This window comes from Salvia splendens, chromosome 6, assembly GCF_004379255.2.
Source record: "Salvia splendens isolate huo1 chromosome 6, SspV2, whole genome shotgun sequence".
NCBI classification, from domain to species: Eukaryota; Viridiplantae; Streptophyta; class Magnoliopsida; order Lamiales; family Lamiaceae; genus Salvia; species Salvia splendens.
Genome location: NC_056037.1, coordinates 29,019,434 through 29,044,335, shown reverse-complemented (window position 1 = coordinate 29,044,335; position 24,902 = coordinate 29,019,434). Strand labels below are relative to the sequence as shown.

Genomic DNA, 24,902 nt, shown 5'->3' with positions numbered 1-24,902 from the left:
GCCGATCAAACCACACATAAAACTGAACCTCTGTCCGATCAATGAGTTTGAAGTGGCACCGCACACCAACCACTAGATTGTTACGTTCCTTGAAACGTCTCCAGTCGCGTTTCACCCAGATCTTGGTGTCGTTGTGGTCGAGAATGATGTACCAGCAGTCACCGTTTACATTGAAGTACACCGGGTCTTGAAGGGAAATCATTCGAATGTGGTGGCGCCAAAAAGCCATTGGAAACTCCAGTGTGCTGTTGATGTTCGACGAATCAAGCGTAACGGTGAACGTCGGGCAGCCATCCTCATCCAATACCCCTGCGTCCGAAGCATAGTCGTCACCGTCCGACGAGTCCCCACCCTCTGATTGCGTTGGCACGTAGTCGTCCGATGTATCCACATCCGGGGCATCACTATGGTCAGAGTCTCCATATCCAGTGGCTTCGTATAAAATTAATGAGAAAAAAAAAAAAGAAAAGTCAGAGGCAACTAACGAATATTAACAATTACATTCTCTTATATCAATGGAACTAACATCAGTGATGGTTATAAATGAAGTCATGTTTTATGATACTTATTGAAGCCAATACCGCTGTAGTTACCATAAGATAATACATACCTTACAAAATAGCACCCATTGCTCGTCATCACATTCAACTCGGTAGGTACCATCTGAATTGAAGCCAATGCCGTTGTAGTTAAGCATCGTCTTAAGTGATCTGTAGTTCCTCTTCCAAGTAGTAATCTTTGAGTAGATATGCGGGTGTGGCAGTATATCGGTATTTGGAAATTCACTCTTGATCGCCTCTCGCGCCCGAACAAGGTAACCATTGCGAAATCCATTGTCGGACTTCCAGCCGTTTGCTGCCAACTCCTTTAAAGTTGCCATTAGGATTTCTTCCTCACGAGCCGACCAAATGCGTCTCGACCTATCAGATTTCGCGTTTCTGTTTGGGCCAAAATCCTTGCTACCTACCATCAGTAAACAACCAATATAACTGCATGCCGGATATAATTCTGAGTTCCAATAGAATAGCAACGAACTTAACCTAACAGACTATTACCTTCTGGGCTTCCATCGTCTTCGCTACCTTCAGTGTGTTGTGAGGCCATATCAATCAAGCTGTAAACGAACAGGTGATTGATAGTTTATTAGAAACCCTATCAACCCAAGCAATGACATTACAATAGGGTAGCCATTTAAAACAGGTGATTCCCAAACGGACAAGCTAAGTCGCGCAACACATAGAGCAATAAACCTCAATACCGACATTTTACTTGTGAGAGCAATAATGCTAACTAATACTGATATCGAGTCTTGGGTCTGAGTTATATGCAATTTATGTAGAATCTATCAGAAAATCAATCCACAAACACAAACCAAATCAATCCACAAACACAGACCAAATCAATCCACAAACACAAACCAAATCACAATAACCTCTGCCTGCCACGTTTTGGGGATGGTGTTCGTCGGCCGGCCGCTCCTGGAGTGAAATGACAGTAATGGCGCTCGATTTTTTATTTTAGGCGGTAGAGTATATTTTTGGTAGGGATGAATTAGGGCTTGGAGGACCAATTTGGAATTATGCAATTGTTTTGGGGGTAAAGCTGTCAATCGAACTCGGTATCAGTACTTTCGATCGAGCATAACAAAAACAATATAAGCTATCTGATTAATTGTCTCAGGGCAACCAAACGCCTAATATGAGATAAGCTATCTTCTTGGTTATCAACTATATCTTACAAAATCCGATATGACTACCCTATCTCATATTGCCATCTCCGGGCAATCAAACGCGCCCTAAGTATAAATTGTTATAACAATACAGCTACAAACTGTCAAAATTCTGGCATATTTTGGTATGTGTTATTCGAAATATTCAGGGACTTTAAGGTCGATGAAAACTTGATTGCATAATTTCTAAATTAACTATAAGGCGTTTAGTTGTTCTCTGAATTTTGTGATTAATTAAAGAGTACACATACTATTTATAAAAATTGTGTAGAAACTATTGCCAGAAACTGTTCGATTTTGTTAGTCTATGGTAAAAGGAGAATATATCTCAAACCATTAGAAATTTTTGAGTGAATCTTGTTTCATTGTAAAATAAACTTCATGGGGTATTTAAAAATGCTATATTAAGCCTCTAAATCCTTTTGAATGGATATAGAACATTAATGAGAAATCAGTCCAGTGCAATTGTTATATAAGAAGTTAAATGAAGAATCAATGAATTACTATACATCTGGGATATTAAATAAGGTTAAAGGAAAGAGTTTAGCTCATAGTAGTATTATTTTTAGAGACTCCCGGCCCTGCTCTTCCTCAACGAATAAATAAAATAAAAACAGAAGAGAGAGGAAAAATGGAAATTTTATTTAATCTCTAGGCTACAATTCAAGAAGAACGTGATATGAGATCGTGTGGTTATGAGCGAAATCAAGTACTGTTATACGGAAATGTGATGATTGTCCTACGAGGACTATACGGATCTCGCCCTATACGGGCTATATGGTGCCCACTATCGGGCTATACGAAAATATGATGATCGTCCTACGAGGACTATACGGATCTCGCCCTATATGGGCTATATGGTGCCCACTATTGGGCTATATGGAAATGTGAGGTCGTCCTATGAGGACTATACGGCTCTTGCCCTATACGGGCTATACGGTTGACATGATGTGATGCTCGCCCTATATGGGCTATATGGCGCCCACTATTTGGGCTATATGCTGATAGTCTGTGTGCCCGTATTATTGCCGAGCACGACAGGGGGCTGTATGAGGTGAGTTATTAACTATATGATGTGACTGGATTAATGATATTCAAGGTTAAATGTGTCTATATGGATGAGATTAACTGTGGCTTTTATTAGTTTATAAGGATGTGATTGTTGTCGATGCATACGTTGTGTGACCTATGATGGTGATTTATTAGTCGGATGGTACATGACTTACGAAAAGCAAATTAGTATAGTGCAAAGTACATGTATTTCTGTATGGTCATTATGGTGATATATGATAAGTTGTGATAATATTTAATTGTATGAAATGTCGTATAAATAAATATGAGAGAGGAAAATTCTAAAATGCAAAATTCTTAAATACTAATAATGATATAGAAATCGAAGTATAAGACAATATGTGAGAAATTAAATGATTGGTAATAAATGATGACATCACTTATTTGATGGAGTTTTTTTTAAAGATGTTGGGATGTTACACGAATTTTGATTCGTTTTCAAAATATAGTTACTCTCGTAGGAATCAATTATCGTGCCCGTACAAAAGATAGTGTTACTTAAATTGTTAAGTGGAATTCTTGTAAAAAGTATAGTGAATTGCAAAATGTTAAACGCTCAAAAATGTGAAAATATTCTTGCTCTTTTTATTCATATATTTCAAATGGAGTAATGTAAACATGCAAATCTACCCGTTGATATTTTGATCTGATTAAAACCACAAATTAAACGAATCAATGAATTTCGTAACACATTTAGAAGTAGAAAACTCCGGCGGCGGCGGCGACGCCCACGACGGCCGACACCTCCAAGCCGGCGGCGCCGCCAGTGGCAGCATCATCTTCCGGCGTAGCTTCGTCAGCAGCATCATCGGCAACCGGCGCCTCAGCCGGAGCCTCTCCGGGGGCGGCGTCGGGCGAGGCTTCGCCGGCCGGAGTTACCGCCTCCTCCTCCGCGCCGGCCGGAACGGCGGCCGTGGGAGTGGCGGCGATATTGCTCGGAGCTGCGGCGGGAACGGCGGCCGTGGGAGTGGCGGCGATATTGCTCGGAGCTGCGGCGGGAACGGCGGCGACGGGGGTGGTGGCGGCCGGCTTTGTAGGCGCCGCCGCAGGGGATGCCGAGGGAGCGGAGGATGGGGATTGGGCGGAGACCGCGGCGGCGGAGAAGAGGAGGGCAAGAACGATCAATTGGCGGGCCATTTTTTTTATTTAATTGATTTTTAGTTTTTGGTTATGGCTTTATTATTGATTCTTGGAGTTTTATTTTGAAGCAATGTTTTCTCTAATTAATAATTAGAGAAGGCTGCGAGCGAGCAAGAATGATTTTCACGGTGGGGGGAGGCGGGGGTTTTATACGGCGGAGGAGGCGGGAGATGCGGTGGGAATTTTATGTAAATTAAAATTGTTGATTTTTTGTATCCATGGAATGGGAGAAAGTTAAGGTGGAATAATTGGTTCTACTATTTGTGGTAAATTTGGCAATTGTTGAGTAATTGGTTGGTTCTGATATTTTGTTTTGTTAATTTAGTGATAAATGATAATAGATGTATTTTTTGTAATGTTATTAAATTGATCGAGTGCTTGTAAGATTATGAACGTTGGAAATATCGGATGTTTACAAACAAACATAATTATGTTGTTAGAAATGGGATTAAAGACAAATTTATAGTAATATGTAGCTTAAAATTCAAAAGTTTTGAGTATATATCATGTATTCCATGTAGGAAAAAACGTGGGAAATTATAAAAGGCTAGGCCTTTGGCCTTTCATCTAATGTAACCCTCCAAGTGCATTATGAGGTGCCTTAATGCCTACACCTTTCATGTGGTCTCTCATATTCTATGAATAGGTGGAGTTTGGAAGAGGAGAACACACCAACAAATCATTCTCTATTCTCTCTAGCATTCTAGTTCGCATTTAGGAGCATTGCATTGCTCGATTCTCATCTCCAATTCAAGTTTGCTGGTGCCTACGAGTTTGAAGTGCTTCAATTCGGTAGAAAAAAAGTCTTTTCATCTTTGGGGATGTTGCGCCAATCCATGAGCATTAGCCGGGGTGTATCTCGTCTTGCGGAGAGAGGGATACCTCGACTCAACTTGAAGAGGACAATAGTTTGCATCTTGTTACTTTTTTTATATTTACTTTATTATATTTCCCTTCTAGTTTTTGGTTCTTTTGTAATAGCAAGATTTTGTCCGTGTAAAGACTACAATATTTCAAACAATCGCAAGATGAGATATGCTCCGGCTAGTGTTCATGGATTGACGCAACGTCCCCAAGATGAAAAGACTTTCCTCCTACCGAGTTGAAGCACCTCAAACTCGTAAGCACCGACGAACTTGAATTGGAGATGGGAATCGAACAATGCAATACTCCTAAATGCGAACTAGAATGCTTGAGAGCTAGAGAGAACAGAGAATGATTTGTTGGTGTGTTCTCTTTTTCCAAACTTCAACTATTTATAGGATATGGGAGATTACATGAAGGTCTTGACATTAAGCCATCTCATAATAAACTTGAAGGGTTACACTTAGATGAAAGGCCAAAGACCTAGCCTTTTCTAATTTCGACGTTTTTTCCTAAATTCCAGTGTATTTACTCATTTTTACAAGGATCAAGGATGCAAAACATTAATGGGGCTAAGAGTGCGAAGTATCAAGGTAATAGAGTGAAAATGACAACGCCTAAGTTCTTGACTTCTTATACTTCCATTTTCAATTCAAGACTCTAATTCTTTCGTCACTACAAAATTTATTAAACTGAATTATATATATGTCTCTCTAATATGCGTTATTGTCCCATTGTTTTTAACCAAAAGAAGATTCTCAGTAATTATAAATTCTCATGAGGAAATATCTTTAAACTCGAATTTAAATGAGTAATACAACCCTCTAAAATTTTTGAATTGTACTTTTAGTGGAGATAGTTGCAATTTATATTTGAATAGGATTTCATAAGAAAATTTGTATGCATTTTACTAATATTTTAAAAAGTTATTTACCGATTTGTAAACGTGTTGACATTTAATGTATATCTTTCATTAAATTATAATAATATTTTTACATAATACATATTTAATTATATACACATGCTACATATTTCAGTCTAATCAATAGTTTAAACATCGACCAATTGAACCATGAATCGATAGTTTCATCGGTTTACTTACCGGACTAAATTTTAAAACATTGAGGACGAGTCTAAAGTGTCTTCTACAAAAATATGAATAGATTGAATATCATACAATTTTTTTTAACAATCGAAGACCAACTCATATCAAAGGGTTGACTCTAAATTAATGTGGAGGGTTTGTTTTTTATTTAATCATGTATTTTCGTGTGTGTATGAATGGGAAGAGCCCAAGTTAAGTAGTCCTTTTTGTGGCGTGGGCTTCATTATTAATTACTATGAGGCCCACTTCCAAGTTTCATCCAATGAAATAGTAGAAGTAAAGCTGTACTTGTTAGTTGTGACTATAGTGTTTTAATTGAGATTAATTGTTGGCATTTATTGCTATATTTAAATTCGAGAGCTGTAATGGAGTATAGATATATATACGGTTAAATTGCAATTTGCAATAATGTATTGTTAATCTCATTCTTTTGAAATCTTTTCAAATTTGATATTTCCTCCGACTTTAGTAAATTTTAATTTGATGATATCAACGACCACTACTAGTAAAATAAAACCTAGTTCGGTAAATGTTTATGTTTGTCATATAATAATACGAGTGAATAACTATCCAATAGTTTATTCTTATCTACTCCCTCCATCTCAGCATGAGTGAGATGTTTTTCTTTTCGGTACGTCTCAATCTAACTGAGACGTTTACTCTTTTAATAAAAATTACTCACTCATCTCTCTCCTACTTTATCATCCTATCTCTCTTACTTATTATCTCTCTTATTTTTTGATTTTTTTCATCTTCTTGGAGTACTTTATTGTCTCTTTTATTTTATTAATAATAATTAAATTAACTAAATATCACTACTGACATGTTGTGCTAAAATATAAATATCTCAATTAGGCCGGGAGAGAGGAGGCATTTAAATTTGGATACTTTGGCTTTTCCATTGTGAACTAATCAACTTAAAACTTGTGTCAATGTCATCATATGTGATACTTACAATTATATTTTTACCAATGATGAAGACTCATTACAGAAATTGCAAATCAATAATATGATCATTATTTTGGAAATAACTATAATAAAGAAAGTATACTAAGAGCATCCACAACCGTGCTCTTGCCAGCGGCACGGTTGTGGGCCCGGGCGGTACTATTCATGCCTGCTCTCTGGCAAGAGCACAATACCCACAACTGTGCTCTTCCGCAAGGACGAGCACAATTAATATAAAATTCAATTAAACAAAAACATTTCCATAATATTAAAATTCATTTAAAAACCACAATAAATATTACAAATTACAAATAAAATTAAAAATTACATAATTAAAATCCTAAAAATTAAAAATTACATAATTAAAATCCTAAAAATTAAAAATTACATAATTAAACTCCTAAAAATTAAAAATTACATAATTAAACTCATAAAAATTGAGATTTAGAGAGTTGTTTAGTATAGTGTCATTTTTTGTGTTTGAAATGAGAGTATTTATAGATGAAAGTATGAATATTGGGGTAAAAATAATGAAAAAAAAAATAAATTAAAAGTGTGGAGAAATGGATATATTTTATTAGGAAGTGAGAAAATATTTTTTTATTAATTTTGAATTTTTCAGATTTTTTCGATTTTATTAAAAAAATAATAATAAAAAATGATAAATCAACGGGCCAATCAGAAGCTGCCACGTCGCCACCTCGTGCTCTTGCCGCTGGCACGGACGTGCTCTTAGCTAAGAGCACCACCCTGCCAGCGGCAGGGCGCATCAACGGACGAGCTCCGTCCTTGCCAGCGGCAAGGACGGCGGTGAGCATGCTGCTCACCGCTGCGGATGGTCTAAGTACTCTTACTAAGAGCATCCACAATGGCGCCCGTCCCGGCGGACGTCCGGCCGGCGTGACGAAGTTTCGGGCGGAACGTCCGCCATTGTGCAGTGGTGACGCGGATACGGACGTCCGTTGCGGACACCGGAGTTCCGCGGCGTTTCCGGGACGTCCGTCTCGACGTCCTTGCGGACGTCCGCCATTGAGTTGACCCCACGGACGTCCGCGCAGACGCCCCTATTATTTTATATATTTTTTTAAAATTCTATAAATACGGCTCGTTGAACTTCATATCATTCGCACCACTTGTATTAACGAGTATCTCTCTTTCTCTCTACGTTTCTTTTATATATCCAGAATGACTGGTAGTGGTAGTGGTAGTGGCTCTGGTGCGTGCGGTAGCGGTGCGAGTGGTAGTGGTGGGGGGTATGATGACATAATGAGGCGAATTCATGCACGTGTGCGGGAGGCAGCGGAGAGGGAGATACAGGTGGCCTTGGCACCGGCGGTACCTCGACACATCCATCGTCGATCTATAGTACCCCGGGACCACCTCGTTGCACACCGTCGGTTGTACGAGGATTACTTCTCTCCGGAGCCACAATTTGGGGAGAACATGTTCCGGCGACGTTTTAGGATGCATCGTCCGCTCTTTCTGCGTATCATGGGCGCTTTAGAGCGTCGATACGGGTATTTCAGGGTGCGGGAGGATGCGGCTGGTAAACCCGGCCACACTCCAATTCAGAAGTGCACTGCCGCAATCAGGCAGTTGGCATATGGAGGCGCGACTAACATGTTCGATGAGTACCTCCACATCAGCGAGACGACTGCCCGTGATTGCCTAAAGTATTTTTGTCATGGCGTTAGGGAGATATTCGGGGATAGGTATCTTCGGAAGCCTACCCCCGAAGATTGTCAGGCTCTGCTGGATATGCACAGGACTCAGCACGGGTTTCCGGGGATGCTAGGCAGCATAGATTGTATGCATTGGGAGTGGAAGAACTGCCCCTTGCCTGGAAATGGGTGTACACTACGGGTTTCAAGGGAAAGAATCCCACGATGATCCTTGAAGCGGTAGCTGACTACCGGCTGTGGATTTGGCATGCCTATTTTGGAGTAGCCAGGTCGAACAACGACATCAACGTCCTCCAGTCGTCGCCCCTTTTCAACGACCAGTGCATGGGCGTCGGTCCAGCCGTCAATTTCATCGCCAACGGCAACCAGCACAACATGGGCTATTATTTGGCTGATGGGATATACCCTATGTGGCCCGTCTTTGTGAAGACGATCAGATGCCCAACAGAAGAAAATAAGGTATATTTTGAGGGTCGTCAGGAGGCAGCGCAAGGATGTGGAGCGGGCATTTGGTGTGCTTCAGGCTCGATGGGCGGCAGTGAAGGGTCCATCACGGCTGTGGTATGCTGACAGCATCGCCGATATGATGTACACATGTATTATCATGCATAACATGATTGTCGAAGATGAAGGTCCAACACTGACGGATTGGGCCAACGATGATGCTGATGTTGCGGGTCCAAGCCACGGCGTGGCCACCGGCAATGTACGTATGGGGATACCCCATGACGAGGTCAAGCGAGTCCGTGCATTTGCCGACATGCGTCAAAAACAAGCTCATATTCGACTCCAGAACGATATAATTGAAAAAGTATGGCAGCGGAGGGGTCGTCGTTGATGTAATTTGTATTTATTAAAGTGTACTTTTTTTTAGTTTTTTTTGTTGACATGTACCTTTCTTTTTTTTATTTAATGAAATTTTTATTCCGTAATCGTGGCGAAATTTTAATTCCGTAAATTGTTTAATTTGGTGAATTTGTGAATTTTTATTATTGTGGGAAGTCCGTCGGGATGTCTGCCACTGTGCAGTGGGAAGTCCTTATGACGTGGCAGTGCAGTGGGAAGTCCTTATGACGTGGCAGGAGGTATTTTTGGGATTTCCGCCGGGACATCCGCACCTACGTGGATGCTCTAAATAGTGGAATTCTTCAATTAACTGCTGCACAATTATTTTCTAATTAATCCGAAAAATCCCTCAATAAAATCAATGATTAATAAATAAGCAATCAATGTAGTACCATGCTACCATTCGCATATCTAGTGTTAAGAAATTATGGAATAAATAAAAAGAAAATCCGACTGTTTAGGATTGGAGATTTTCGAAGTTAAACTGCTTAATACACGGATTAGTTGGGATTTATTTTTGTCAAAGACCAAATTAGTTTGGTAAATTTGTTTGGCCTCTTGAGTCTTTACTTTCATGTATTATTTTCTTCTTCTTTTATCATCTTCGTACTGAACAATACTACGAATAATATGAATCTTATTATCCACAAATACTATTTCCACTATTATTTCCTCTTCTCTTTCACACTTTACCAATTTTATAAAACATCCATCCTTAAATAGTCTCTATTATTACGGAACAATAAAAATCTATTCAAATCTGAACGAAAATTATCCCGTAGTAAAATAAATAGTAATAAAACCATATGGATTATATTTCATTCATGCAAATTTGTGATCGAGATATCATTATTTTAAATTGTACCCCACCCAGTGGCGGAAGCAAGATTTTTATAGCCGGGGGTCCAAATTACATTAACGATGATTGCATATTTTTAGTGTCGATGATTTTAGAAACAACCTGAGACAATGCGGAGTTGTGAGAGAGATAAATAGTTTGAGTCTTTGAGATACAATTTTCTCCTTATGTGTGTTGTTTTGTATTTATTAGTTACATGTTATCTTCTCCAATACATTTTATATTTAATATTATGCTTTTACTTCTTTTGTTTCAGCATAATTTTTGCCGATGCCAGGTGAAAAAACAACTCACAATTAAAAAATGACAGAGCAACTCACAATTAAAAAATGACAGAAACCCACTAAAGGGACCAGAATTGAAAACTAAGCTGTCAAGGTGACTGGAACACACAACAACCTAGTTATAAGACTTAATCAACAACCAAATGAGTTAACTATTTACTTGATAAATGATGTCTAATTATACATAATGTAGTAATGAGTAAACTACAAAAAAGGTCACTGAACTATGAGTTTATCTCGCTCATAGTCTCTGGACTTTAAAAATATCGCCCGACAACTCTAGACTAAGGGTTTATCTCAAAATTGGTCCTTTTGGCCCTTTTCATCCGAAAATGTCCTTTTGGGATGCTGGGCAATTTGGTCTTTTTACACATTTAACTATTTAAATATGATATTATTTCAGTGATGTACTAAATCTGATATTATTTCAAAATTATCATTCTTCTTTCCTTTTGCCATCCTTTATTTTGTTTCTTTATTTCAATACTAAATTTAATTTTATAAAATTTAATTTTAAATTTTTAAATATCAATAATTTTTTTAATTAAAACTATTAATTCATGGACATTATAAATATTGATTAACACTATTAATTTTTGTTATTTAATATAATATTCAGCTGAATTGAAGAAGTACAGAAAAAATAATATTAATCGTGATGGAAATATAAGGGCTATTCTACTTAGCATTCGTTCGATTGTTATAATTACTTGTGATAAAATATTATGAAGTTGACTAAAAATTTGGGACTAGTATTATTCGATTATACAACATCCATTCAAAAAATATAGTCTTTTTTTTGTCATTTTTGTTCATCCCACAAAATCAGTTCATCTTTGTGTTGCTATAATAAGTCTGTGTGTCGCTATCCATTATTTCCTACTACTTACCCAATTGAAGTATTTATATAGGAGTATTTTTGTTTAAATTTTCTAGTTGATTTTGATTGTTTTCAAATAAGTAAACGAAAATTATAGTCTTACATTAGATGCATATTTATTTTAGAATAAATCGTGTTATAAGATCTATTTATGATGTAAACTATTAAATATTGATTAATACTAAGTTGGTGTCGGCATACCTTATTAATTAGATATTAGACACTATCGAATATTGATTAAAACTATTAATTTCGTTATTTAATAATTTAAGAATTAACAAAAATTTATTGATATTTAAAAATCTAAATTTAAAATTTAATTTTATAAAATTAAATCTATTATTATTATTAAAATAAAGAAACAAAGTGAATGATGATAAAAGGGAAGAAAAATGGTAATTTTGAAATAATGTCAGATTTAGTACATCACTGAAATAATATCAGATTAAAAAAATTTAAAGTGTAAAAAGACCAAATTGTCCAGCACCTCAAAAGGGCATTTTCGGGTGGAAAAAAGGCAAAATGACCAATTTTGAGATAAACTCTTAGTCCAGGGTTGTCTGACGATATTTTTAAAGGCTAGGGACTATGAGCGAGATAAACTAATAGTCCATGGAATATTTTTATAGTTCAATCTGTAGTAACTAGTAATTAGCAAAATGAGTGAGGGTTCCAAGGAACCCCCGTACCCTCACATAGGCCCGCCACTGACCCCACCTATTGAGAGATTTTAGAGACATTGTGTGTAATATTGTCCACTTTTGTCATTTCAGTACGTCCGCGGAATATTATCCAATTTTTTTTCCATTTAGTCCACTTTCCACTATTCACTACACTCAATTTAATAATAATATAAAATGTGGAATCCACATCCACTAACTTTATTAGTTCACTTTTCCTCATATTTTTAAAATTTTATGTCAAGTCAAATGTGGACAATATTTCACGGATGGATGGATGAAGTGATAGAATATGAAAAATAATTTCACACATGCACTCATGCATATAGGCCTTTACTCTTTGAAATCAATATGAAAAAATGATTTAATTTAAAATAAGATAAGTAAAATCGAAAAATGGAAAATAAATAGGCAAAAAGAGTAAAAAGAAGAGGAAAATGTTGGAGGTATGAATATAGAGTAGATCGCCACACACATTGATACTGACGACAACGTGTCTGTCAACTCCGCCCCCAATGCAATTTAATTCCTCTCTCCCCTTTCCGATTTTCCCTCTCATCCGTTCCTTCTCTCCCCCCTCCGATTCTTCATGGCCCCTTCCCTCCACGATGATCCCATTGATGATTCCATCTCCGCCGCCGCCCCTCCTCACCCACCTCTTCCTCAAATGCCGCCAATCAAGGTCACCGTCGTCGGCAGCGGAAATTGGGGCAGCGTCGCCGCCAAGCTCATCGCCTCCAACACACTTAAACTCTCCTCTTTCCACGGTAATTTCATTTTCTATTACTCTCAATTCAATTTCACTCCTCACATTTGTTACACTAGCAATTTCAATTTTCCAGAGATTTAGCTTACGTAGTCCTTTTTTTTTAGAAAATAAAATTCAGATCGATCAAATTGTGTATTCAAGATGTTAAACGGGCCGATCGTAGTGGTTTCGGGCCAGTCATTCTTTAGATTGAATGGGCCAACAATTTGGAAATTTTAATACTGAAACGGGCTTCAGGTTGCGGCCTTTAAATTTTTGTTTATTTAGAGGCTTCATTTTAGTGTCCAATTATTTTGTAAATAAATAAATGTTGACAATATTCTATGAATAACTCCAAGGATACAGGAAGTCAAAAGTTTCGGCTACAAAGACTGCTAAAAACCAAAAAAATATAAAAAAATCTTCAACTATAAGCAGACTAAATTATTACTACTATTATAATGTTTTGAGGAATTACTAAACAACGTGAATATTTTAAAATAATTGCAAATGAGTTAGCATTTGCTCGTTATTGTTTTGGTGGGATCCATTGATGATATGTTAGTGTTTTATCAACTGTTTTCATGTTTATTGTTCATATATGAACCATAAACTATTGAGGTCATGTTTTACTCTGTTTTGTTACTTCATTTTATTTTTCTGTATATTTTGTATAGTTGAGTAGGGTGTTTTATTTTTGTATTTATTTGAATAGATGAAGTGAGAATGTGGGTGTTTGAGGAGACCCTCCCGAGTGGTGAAAAGCTCACCGAAGTCATCAACAAGACTAATGTAATGTGTTGTTGTTATTCATGGCTTCCCCTTCATCACTTGACATGTCGAGTCATGATATTAATCTCGACCATTTTGGTGTCCTTCAACAGGAGAACGTCAAGTATCTCCCTGGAATAAAGCTCGGCAAAAATGTTGTTGCGGATCCTGATCTTGAAAACGCAGGTACTTAGGTTCAAATTTTAGTTGGTTCTTGAGATGATAGTCATGTAGTCGTGTAACTACTTCTGATTCGGCCGAATGTGGAATCGAGTAGTGAGGGATGCCACCATGCTCGTATTTGTGACTCCCCATCAGTTCATGGAGGGCATTTGCAAAAGGCTGGTGGGGAAGATAAGGAGCGACGCTGAAGCAATCTCCCTAATCAAAGGAATGGAAGTCAAGAGGGATGGTCCGCGCATGATCTCGTCCCTCATATCCGAGCATCTTGGAATCAACTGCTGTGTTTTGATGGGTGCAAACATTGCAAACGAGGTTAGTTGGCTCAATTAGCAAATGCTCAAGCATGGTCGTTTATATCTAGCTACCACTCGTTGATCTATTGAAAGTGACTATATACGAGTGTTGCCTTGTGCAGATTGCGTTGGAGCAGTTTAGTGAGGCTACAGTCGGATACAGGAAAAATAAAGAGATTGCGGATAAATGGGTTAAGCTATTCCACACTTCATACTTCATGGTCTCGTGTGTGAGTACAGGACGTCTAGTCTTTCATCAATGTTTTTTGTTAGTTTTAAAAGAGAAAACATTTTTGTGAATGTTGAACATGTACGAATAGGTCCAAGATGTGGAAGGAGTTGAACTCTGTGGAACGCTAAAAAACGTTGTGGCTATTGCAGCAGGCACACACTAATCCTTTGCCATCTTACTGATATCGTCTTTTGTGTTCTTCTGTCGTGTTGTAATGACGATAGCTTTTGAATATACAGGATTCGTGGATGGGTTGGAGATGGGGAACAACACAAAGGTTACTGTTAATTGCTTACAAATACATGATTTAATCTAGGTTTTTGAGGTGGTTAAAAACCATAATTTGAACCCTTTTTTCAAAATTGTAACAAGATTCATCAGTGGCTTAAAATTGATCATACTATGTTTGTACCAGGCTGCAATTATGAGAATTGGTTTGAGGGAGATGAAGGCCCTCTCAAAGCTACTCTTCCCTTCAGTCAAGGACACTACCTTCTTCGAGAGCTGTGGCGTAGCAGATCTCATCACGACGTGCTGTAAGTACAACCAATGTATATATGTCCTAAACGGCACCAATTATTCCCCGATAATTACTAACAAACAAGCGTGTCGATCACTAGTGGGAGGGAGAAATAGGAGATGTGCTGAGGCTTTTGCTAAGAACGGTGGGAAGAGGTCATTCGATGAGCTCGAAACTGAGATGTTGCAGGGACAAAAACTACAGGTAGATAAATATTTTCATACACTCGCAACTTTTTTGTTTTCACCAGTCCCAAAAATTATGATTTTGAAAACGTTTACAGGGCGTGTCGACTGCAAAAGAGGTGCACGAGGTTTTGAGCCATCGGGGATGGTTAGAGCAATTCCCTCTCTTCTCGACTGTCCACGAGATCTGTTGTGGCCGTCTTCCGCCAAACGCCATTGTTGTATACAGTGAGCAAACTCCAGATCAGTCAAGGGGTGGATCAAGAATTTGATCATGGAATAGTGTGAAAAATAAACAATTCAGCGCTTTCAGTTTTATACGTGTGCTTTGCCAGACTTCAATGCATCAAAATTATCAATAACTCACTCTATATGCTTATGCTTATTCTACTCAACTTTTACCAATTTTTATAAAACTTTGAATGAAAACTATGATTAATATTGTAAAAGGAATGTGAGAGAATGTTGCGACTCCTATTGATATCATGATTCTAAATAGATTACTAAGCATATATTTAAAAATATTAATAAAAATATATTAGAATTTTTAGCCTGTCTTGATTAATTAAATTATTCAATAAACATAAAAAAGAGAAACTATTTTGTGTAACTATTTACTACTAATAATAACAAGAGTAAATAAAGTACTATTTTGATCATAAACATATGGCTGATTTATGATTTTATTTCAAAACATTCACTTTTTAAAAATCGAGTCCAAAACATACAAAAATTTACATACTTTTTTGACGGTCAACCGTCAATTAGTCCAATTTTGACCCGATTAACTGATTTTAATTACTGTAGCCAATTTAATTTTTTTTTCTTTCAGATTTTACATTTTAAATGTTGAATGAAAATTCTGAAAATTGGGTAATAGTATAATCACTTTCTCCAACACTTCGTTTCATTCAAATTTCTTCCCCTCTTTCTCCCTCTCCTTCCCCCCCAAGAACCCTAATTTTTTTTCTCCATCTCTGCAACAACCAAACACCTTTGGACATGGGGCGTTCGACATGCAGCCGGGACTCCGTCGACAACGACGGTGTTCATGACTTCGGAGACCTCCGATTTAGCTATGCTTCTACTACTGTAAGAAGACGGCGGCGCTCCGTATTGTCATCGGCCAAGGCAAACCGTCGAGGGGGAAGCTTTACATTATGTGATTGCTTCTTCGTATGTGATTGTTTCTTTGTCGACTATGTCAATAAACTGACATCAAATTGAACCAATAAATGGACAACAAAATACAATACAAAGTGGTCCTTCATATTCATTTTCCACTTTGAATTGGTCCTGAACATTTACACGATCAAAATTGGGTCTTCTTCCTCCTCTCAAAATCGGGGTCTCTTTCTGGGGAAGCTCGATGCTCACCGACTGAAGAACTATGGTTCATTTTCGGAGAAGAATGGACTTCTGTGTGAGAGCTAGGGTTAGAACCCATAAATCCCGACACAGCCGACGGTCCTTGTTCGGTGTCAGGCGGGCGTGAATCGTTCTTTTCAAAACTACCAGTAGCCGACGGACCATCTTCGGTGTCAGGCGGATGTCCATGTGTGGACTTCCTCTTCCTCGCATATGTTTTTTTCACGTCGACGAGACCTTCGGTGGAACGGTTGTTTGGGTATGGCGACTTCCAACTCATGACAACCAACAATAATCTGTCGGAATCGGGCTTCTTGGTCCGAACCGGAACTAGGGTTCTTCTTCTTATGAGAGTGACGAAAGAGAAGATAGAAAAGAGAGAGATTGGCGTTTGATGTTCCAAAACCCACACTTAGTGAAAATTGGGGTTTGATGTTTCATATTCAAAATATAAAAATTGAATTATTTAGCAAAATAATTAACATAATATTAACCAACTAATAATCTCAGTTTAAGTCTAATCGAGTCAAAATTGGGCTAATTGATGGTTGACCGTAAAAATGACGGAAGCCGTCAAAAAAAGACCTATTCGATGGCATTTTCGTATGTTTTGGATTCAATTTTCAAAAAGTGAATATTTTGGACTAAAATCGTAAATCGGCCATATGTTTATGACAAAAATAGTACTATACTCTAATAACAATTACACAAAGAAATATTTTTGCAACTAGTATACATTATCGATGGACAATTAATTGTTTTGGCAGTGTATGCCACGAAACACTACGTTAAGTTTGTCACGCATTTGATAAAATGGATTTATTTCACAATAATTAATTAAACTCGTCAATCTAAATTTTTTATGTTGTAAATAAAAGTGGATATATTGGACAAACAATATATGGTTCGTTCTGAGCCCAAGTACTTTTATGGTATTACTTTGGTTATAATTTTAAATTTTATACGAGCATAAAATATCGAATAAGTCTATTTACTTGGCGTAATTCATTTATTTTCGTTTGCCATAGTAAGAAAACCATACTTCACTTTTTTTTAAAGTATATTTTAGTAAGGCGTAATAGTATATTTTACGGAGGTTAATCACCATATTCGATTAACCTGGATGTCTTTTTACTAATCCTACTTAGCACAATTCATAATGTATATAAGCATCCCATCTATGTTCTTGCCAAAGAGCATGGATGTGAACCCGAACTCATATTTATTAATATTTTACTCACTGCTCTTCCGCAAGAGCACAACACTCACATCCATGCTCTTCCGCAAGAGCATGCTCAAGGGTCCCACCATTCCATTATTCAATTTAAATACTTCAATTACTAAAAACATATCCACAATATTAAAATGCATTAAAAATACCCGATACCATTACAAATTACTAAAAAATTAAAAATTACAGTACATAATTAAAATACTAAAAATTAAAAATTACATAATTAAAATCCTAAAAATTGAGATTGAGAGAGTTGTTTGGTTTAACGTCATTTTTTTATGTTTGAAATGAGAGTATTTATCGATGAAAGTATGAATTTTAGGGTAAAAATAATGAAAAATAAAATAAAAGTATGGAAAAAACAGATATATTTTATTAGGAAGTGGGAAAATATTGTTTTTATTAAATCTGAATTTTTCAGATTTTTTTGATTTTTTTTTTAAAAATAATAAAAAATGATAAACCAACGGCCAACCAGAGCATGCCACGTCGACTGCTTGTGCTCTTGCCGTTGGCATGGACTTGCTCTATGCATAGAGTAGGGTCGTGCCGTCGGCAAGAGCACAACGGCGGACACAGGTGTGCTCTTGCCGACGGCACACCGTTGGGGATGCTAAATAGCATAATCATATGGAAATTCAAGAATATTATTATTTGATTAATTATATAATTATTTGTTATGAAAACAATAAAAATTGCTAAATGGACTTGGTTGCCAAATAAAATCTCTACCTAAAATTTTGGTATGAGATAAAATAATAGAATTAAAAAATAAAAAATAATTGAAATATTATTGATGAAATTTACGTGCAAACTAAAATGGAAATCTGTATATCAGTATCATCTTATTCTTGAGCTCTTTCTATTTTGTTCTAAGCCGCTAATAGAATTCCATTTTAATGAAGAGCTTTAGTTTTATTCCGATTCAGGGAGTGACGCATAACCATCATGCGTCTTTATTAATAAAACGCATAATCATCCTGCGTCTTTACGTAATGATGCATAACCCTTATGTGTCATTACGTAATGACGCATAAGGGTTATGCGTCTTTACGTAATGATTACATACACTATATTCTTTTGTTAGTTTACACTATAATTTGTGAACAACCGATTATGAATGATTTTGAGGTGTCATGTTAATGACGTATAAGGGTTATGTGTCAATACGTAATGACTACATACACTACGTAATGACGCATAAGAGTTATGCGTCTTTACGTAATGATTACATACACTATATTCTTTTGTTAGTTTACACTATAATTTGTGAACAACCGATTATGAATGATTTTGAGGTGTCATATTAATGACGCATAAGGGTTATGTGTCATTACGTAATGACTACATACACTATATTCTTTTGTTAGTTTACACTATAATTTGTGAACAGCCGATTATGAATGATTTTGAGGTGTCATGTTACACTCAATCTGAACATCAAGACACAAAACTCCATCCGATGCAAAGCACCAAGAGCAGTATATATGTTTATTTCAGTCACACATCAAAGGTTTCTTACCTAAAAACTCTAAACCTGAACTAACATGTCATGAACATCCAAGAATGAAATATTTGTACACGAATGGACTAGAATTAGCAGATTCAAGTACTGTTAAGAATCATCCGATGTGCTGACACAACTTAAAACATATCTCAATTGACAATGCCTATATTTACCTATAAAACCATCTACGGCCGAAAAGAATAAAATTTTAGCCACTTGTTATTTACATATTCATAAGAAAACGACCTTTTATGTTAGTACAACCTTACACCTCAAAATCATTCATAATCACTGTTCACAAATTATAGTGTATATTCATAAGAAAACGACCTTTTATGTTAGTGCAACATGACACCTCAAAATCATTCATAATCACTGTTCACAAATTATAGTGTAAACTAACAAAAGAAGATAGTGTATGTAGTTATTACATAAAGACGCATAAGGGTTATGCGTCTTTAAAAACGCATAATGGTTGTGCGTCATTACGTAAAGACGCAGGATGGTTATGCGTCATTACGTAAAGACGCAAGATGGTTATGCGTTTTAATAATAAAAACGCATGATGGTTATGCGTTTTAATAATAAAGACGCATGATGGTTATGCGTCACTCCCTGAGTTGAAATAAAATTAAAGCTCTTCATTAAAATGGAATTCTATTAGCATCTGTTGGGATTTACGCACACAAGGCTTTCACACACTCAATAAGATCACACACACACTCACTGTTGTATGAGATCACACAATGCAGGAAACACACACACTCACACTTTGAGTATTGAAGATGGTAATCTTGGAGAGAAAACTGGAAAACTCTTTATTGATTAAACTCTATATTCTAAACTACATACATGGTGAGCTATTTAAAGCTCTATAATCACGTAGCAACTGCTACTAACTAACTACAAGAAGAATCAAGAAAGCAAGAAGAATAACCGCTACATCTCGGCTAACTAACTGCTGCTCCAACGGCTAGTTCGGCTAGGTTGCTTCTACCTTCTCGGTTCAATACCGAACTCCTTCTTCGGCTCAATACCGAACTCCTTCCTTGGCTTACAACCGAACTCCTTCTCGGCTCGGCTTACAACCGAACTCTTTCTCGGCTCGGCTTACAACCGAACTCTTCCTGCTCGGCTCATTCCAGCTCAACGCCGAGCTTCCTTACCGAGCTTCCATACCGAGCTTCTTTACCGCTGAGCTTACCGACTTCTGCCTTCTTCTTCTTCTCGGCTAGTTCCAGGCTAGTTCCAGCTCGGTAAGCCGAGCTTACCGAACTCCTTTCTAGCCGAGCTTCTTCCAACTGAAATGAGCACTCCATTATTACAATTCTCCACCTGAGGGCTCATCTCAGTTCTTGCACAAACATTGATCCATTTCTTGCAATGATCAAACTTGTCTCTACCTAGAGACTTTGTTAGCATGTCAGCCGGATTGTGCAAGGTGTTAATCTTAATCACCTTCACTCTCCCCTTTTCAATCTCATCTCTAATGAAATGCAACTTTATGTCTATGTGCTTGCTCCTTTCATGAAAGCCCGGATGTTTAGCCAAGCACATAGCTGAGCTGCTGTCACAATGAATCACCATTGTCTTTTGGTCAAAACCAAAGTCAGAAATCACTCCCTGAATCCAAAAACTCTCCTGTACAGCTGCAGTGAGAGCTATATACTCTGACTCTGTTGTTGAGAGAGCAACAACACTTTGCAACCCTGACTTCCAGCTGATTACAGTTCCAAACATGGTGAAAAGATAACCTGTTTGGGACTTTCTGTTGTCCAGGTTTGCAGCATAGTCTGCATCACAATAGCCCTGCACAACCTCCTCAGATTCACCTTCCCAGCCATTGAACACAATCCCCCAGTCCTTAGTTGACTTCATGTACCTCAATATCCACTTAAGAGCATTCCAATGCTCCTTCCCCGGGTCTGCCATGTATCTGCTAGTCACTGAGATAGCATGAGCCAAATCTGGTCTTGTACAAATCATAGTGTACATAACACTTCCAACCACACTAGCATAAGGGATAGCCTCCATCTCACCAGCCTCTTGCTTAGTTTTAGGGGCTTGTTCCTTTGATAGCTTAAAACTCTGGGACAGAGGAGTTGATGCAGCTTTTGCATTTTCCATTTTGAATCTCTGCAACACTTTCTCAATATAGTCAGTTTGCAGCATCCACAGCTTCTTGCAGCCTCTATCTCTCTGAATATGTATGCCTAGGATCTTCCTTGACTCTCCTAGATCCTTCATTTCAAAGCTTGACTTCAGATCTTGTTTAACTTTCTGAATTTCTGTCATAGAAGGCCCTGCAAGTAGCATATCATCCACATAGAGTAATAGGTAGGCAATGGGAGTCTTGCCTGCCTTCTTGATGTAGATGCAATCATCATATTCTGACTTGGAGAAGCCAATCTTCTTCATCTGTGCATCAAACTTCTTATTCCACTGTCTAGGACTTTGCTTAAGTCCATAAAGACTTTTCTGTAACAGGCACACCTTGCCTTCTTCTCCAATCTTCACATAGCCCTCTGGCTGTTCCATGAAGATAGTTTCCTCTAGATCTCCATTGAGGAAGGCGGTCTTCACATCAAGCTGTTGTAGCTCCCAGTCAAGCTGATTCACCACAGCCAATAGAATCCTAATCGAAGTGTGCTTCACAACAGGTGCAAACACTTCATTGAAATCGATTCCCTCCTGCTGTGTAAAGCCTCTAGCCACCAGCCTTGCCTTGAACCTGATTCTGTCTTTATCAGTGGTTTCTACCTTCTTTTTAAACAACCACTTGCAACTGATCAGCTTCCTCTCCTTTCCATCTGTATTCAGCTTGGATTTGTCCACCAAAATCCATGTTTTGTTCTTGAGTAAAGACTCTATTTCCTCATTCATGGCTTCAATCCATCTTTCTCTATCTTTACTCTGCATAGCTTCTTTATATGTGAGTGGATCTGCACCATCAATACCTTCAGCTGCACACAGAGCATAATACACAACATCAGAGAACTTTGTTGGTGGCCTTGTTTCTCTTCTAACTCTGTCCCTTGCAAGCTGATAGTTTCTGATGGAGTCTGATATAGACTCACCAGCCTGGTTGCCCTGAGTTGGAGCCTCTTCTTTATCTGAATCAGACTCACTCCCTGAGTCAATGACTCCACCTGCTCCTAGGCCAACCCCCACAGGCTCCACCTTGAAGAAATCACCCTCATCTTCATTGGAGTCCGGCTTATCTTTCAGGAATGGCATCTGATCCTCCAAGAACACCACATCCCTACTCACCAAGACCTTCTGCTTACCAGGCTCAATACACCAGAGCCTATACCCCTTAACACCCCTCTGATATCCCAGCAAGATACATTTCAGGGCCCTAGCTTCAAGCTTACTTTGCCTAGCATGAGCATAGGCTGCACACCCAAACACCTTGTATTTTGAGTAGTCACTGTGAGCTCCATACCACATGTAATCAGGAGTTTCAGATTTCAGGGCAGTAGATGGGCATTTATTGATGAGATAGGCTGCTGTATACACAGCCTCACCCCAGAATCTGCTGCTCAAACCAGACCCAAGAAGTAGGCACCTTACCCTCTCTAGGATTGTCCTATTCATCCTCTCCACAACACCATTTTGCTGAGGATTACCAGGAACAGTCCGGTGCCTCTTCATACCCTTCTCTTTACAGAACAGATCAAACTCAGCAGACAAGAACTCTAGGCCATTGTCTGTCCTTAAGCATTTAACACTTCTACCCTTCTCTAGCTCAACCTCCTTACACCATATCTTGAACTTTGTGAGTGTTTCAGATTTTTCTTTAAGAATATATACCCACAACTTTCTTGTATAGTCATCAATGATAGCTAGATAATACTTTCCTCCACCAATTGAACACACCGGTGAAGGCCCCCAAAGATCACTATGTATGTAGTCTAAAGGGGCTGTAGAAGAGTGAATACCTGTAGGATAGGGTGCCTTCTTAGCCTTTCCAAGTATACATTGCTCACAGGGGTCCATCTTGTTGAAATCTCCCGAGATCAGACCCTTCTTGATGAGTTCTTTCAAGCTTCCTTCGGCTGGGTGGCCCAATCTCTTGTGCCATAGCATTATGGAATCATCTGACACTGCATTGCTTTCTCCATCAACAGCCCTAGCCTTCAGATAATAGAGAATATGCTCTCTGTCAGCCTCCATCATCACTGCATCTCCAGATTTCACAAACAATTTTCCTTGACTCATCAATATGGTGAACCCTTTTTGTTCCAGCATTCCCAATGAGATGAGGTTCTTCTTTACTTCTGGAATATACCTCACCCCAGTTAGGATCTTTATAGAGCCATCTTGTAGACTTAGCTTTACCTTCCCTATTCCTTTGATCTGACAAATGTGGTTATTACCAAGAACAACCGTACCCGATGCTTCTTGAAGATCATGAAACCAGCTTCTATTGGGGCACATATGGAAGCTGCACCCCGAGTCCATTATCCACCTATGACTGACCCCACTATCACTGATATTCATGAGTTGCGCCGGGGGATCAGCACTCTCCACACAATCAGATTGATTGTGTCCCTCAGAGGCCATCTTTCTCTTCCATGCATGACAATCTTTCTTCAAGTGTCCAGGTTTCTTGCACCAATAGCAAGCTCTGGTTTCCTTCTGAGCATCAGAACTTGAGGATTTAGGGCCCTCAAACTTCTTCTTGAAGTTCTGCTTCTTGAACTTCTTCACATTCAAGGCCTCTGCAGCTTGAACATTGGAGCTTGCAGAGCCTCTGTTGGCTGTCTTCTGGAGTTCTTTGGCCATCAAGGCTGAATAGACTTCTGCATAGGTGATAGGTTTATCTCTTCCATAGATAATTGCATCACTTAGCTGGTCATACGAGCTAGGTAAGGCATTCAATGTGAGAATGGCCTTATCCTCATCTGAGATCTTGACATCAACAGATCCCAGGTCATCAATGATCTTGTTGAACTCCTCTAGCTGCTCAATGATGGACCTTTCTCCAGAAAAACTATAGGCATACAGCCTCTTCTTGAGATACAGCCGGTTAGCCAAGGATTTGGCCAAGTAAACTTCATCTAACTTGTCCAAGATCTCCACCGCAGTCTTGGCTTCTTGAACTTCCCTCAAGACCTTATCCCCAAGGCACAGGATCACTGCAGAATGTGCCTTGAGCTGCATCTCCTCCATCTTTGCCTGAGCTTTTTCATCAAGCACTGGAGCCTTCCCTTTCTCATCTGGTTTTGCAAGAACTGCCGCCAAGCCTTGTTGAATTAAGATCGCCTTCATCTTCATCTTCCACAGGCCATAATCATTCTTGCCTGTGAACTTCTCTGCATCAAGCCTTGCTGCCATCTCTGAAACCGTTTGATCCTCTGCAAATCAGCTTCAATATCCCTTTCCCACAGACGGCGCCACTTGTTGGGATTTACGCACACAAGGCTTTCACACACTCAATAAGATCACACACACACTCACTGTTGTATGAGATCACACAATGCAGGAAACACACACACTCACACTTTGAGTATTGAAGATGGTAATCTTGGAGAGAAAACTGGAAAACTCTTTATTGATTAAACTCTATATTCTAAACTACATACATGGTGAGCTATTTAAAGCTCTATAATCACGTAGCAACTGCTACTAACTAACTACAAGAAGAATCAAGAAAGCAAGAAGAATAACCGCTACATCTCGGCTAACTAACTGCTGCTCCAACGGCTAGTTCGGCTAGGTTGCTTCTACCTTCTCGGTTCAATACCGAACTCCTTCTTCGGCTCAATAC

At 38.3% G+C, this 24,902-nt stretch overlaps 2 protein-coding genes across 3 annotated transcripts; one reads left to right on the top strand and one right to left on the bottom strand.

Moving 5' to 3' along the window:
* Positions 1–3,493: 3,493 nt before the first annotated feature.
* On the bottom strand, positions 3,494–3,937 carry LOC121809064 (skin secretory protein xP2-like). The gene has a single exon (XM_042209616.1). The coding sequence runs from the start codon at positions 3,935–3,937 to the stop codon at positions 3,494–3,496; it is 444 nt and encodes a 147-aa protein (XP_042065550.1).
* Positions 3,938–12,553: 8,616 nt separating this feature from the next.
* LOC121807049 (glycerol-3-phosphate dehydrogenase [NAD(+)]-like) lies at positions 12,554–15,495 on the top strand. 2 transcript variants are annotated; one of them, XM_042207233.1, is made up of 10 exons: positions 12,554–12,855; positions 13,552–13,628; positions 13,721–13,793; positions 13,885–14,102; positions 14,206–14,313; positions 14,404–14,467; positions 14,555–14,592; positions 14,731–14,851; positions 14,936–15,039; positions 15,119–15,495. In XM_042207233.1, exons 1-10 carry the CDS (start codon positions 12,678–12,680, stop codon positions 15,290–15,292), a joined length of 1,155 nt encoding a protein of 384 aa, XP_042063167.1. In that variant the 5' UTR covers positions 12,554–12,677; the 3' UTR covers positions 15,293–15,495. The 2 variants fall into 2 exon arrangements, with proteins under 2 accessions (XP_042063167.1, XP_042063168.1); XM_042207234.1 differs by lacking the exon at positions 13,552–13,628 and having other exon boundaries at positions 12,708–12,855.
* Positions 15,496–24,902: the final 9,407 nt, after the last annotated feature.

What these genes read in the sequence shown, in the direction of transcription:
- LOC121809064 (XM_042209616.1), bottom strand. Translation starts at nt 3,937, where the DNA reads ATGGCCCGCCAATTGATCGTTCTTGCCCTCCTCTTCTCCGCCGCCGCG.
- LOC121807049 (XM_042207233.1), top strand. Translation starts at nt 12,678, where the DNA reads ATGGCCCCTTCCCTCCACGATGATCCCATTGATGATTCCATCTCCGCC. An exon ending in CGTTGTGGCTATTGCAGCAG is followed by an intron (nt 14,468 to 14,554) that starts GCACACACTAAT and finishes TTGAATATACAG; the next exon opens with GATTCGTGGATGGGTTGGAG. An exon ending in AGATGGGGAACAACACAAAG is followed by an intron (nt 14,593 to 14,730) that starts GTTACTGTTAAT and finishes TGTTTGTACCAG; the next exon opens with GCTGCAATTATGAGAATTGG.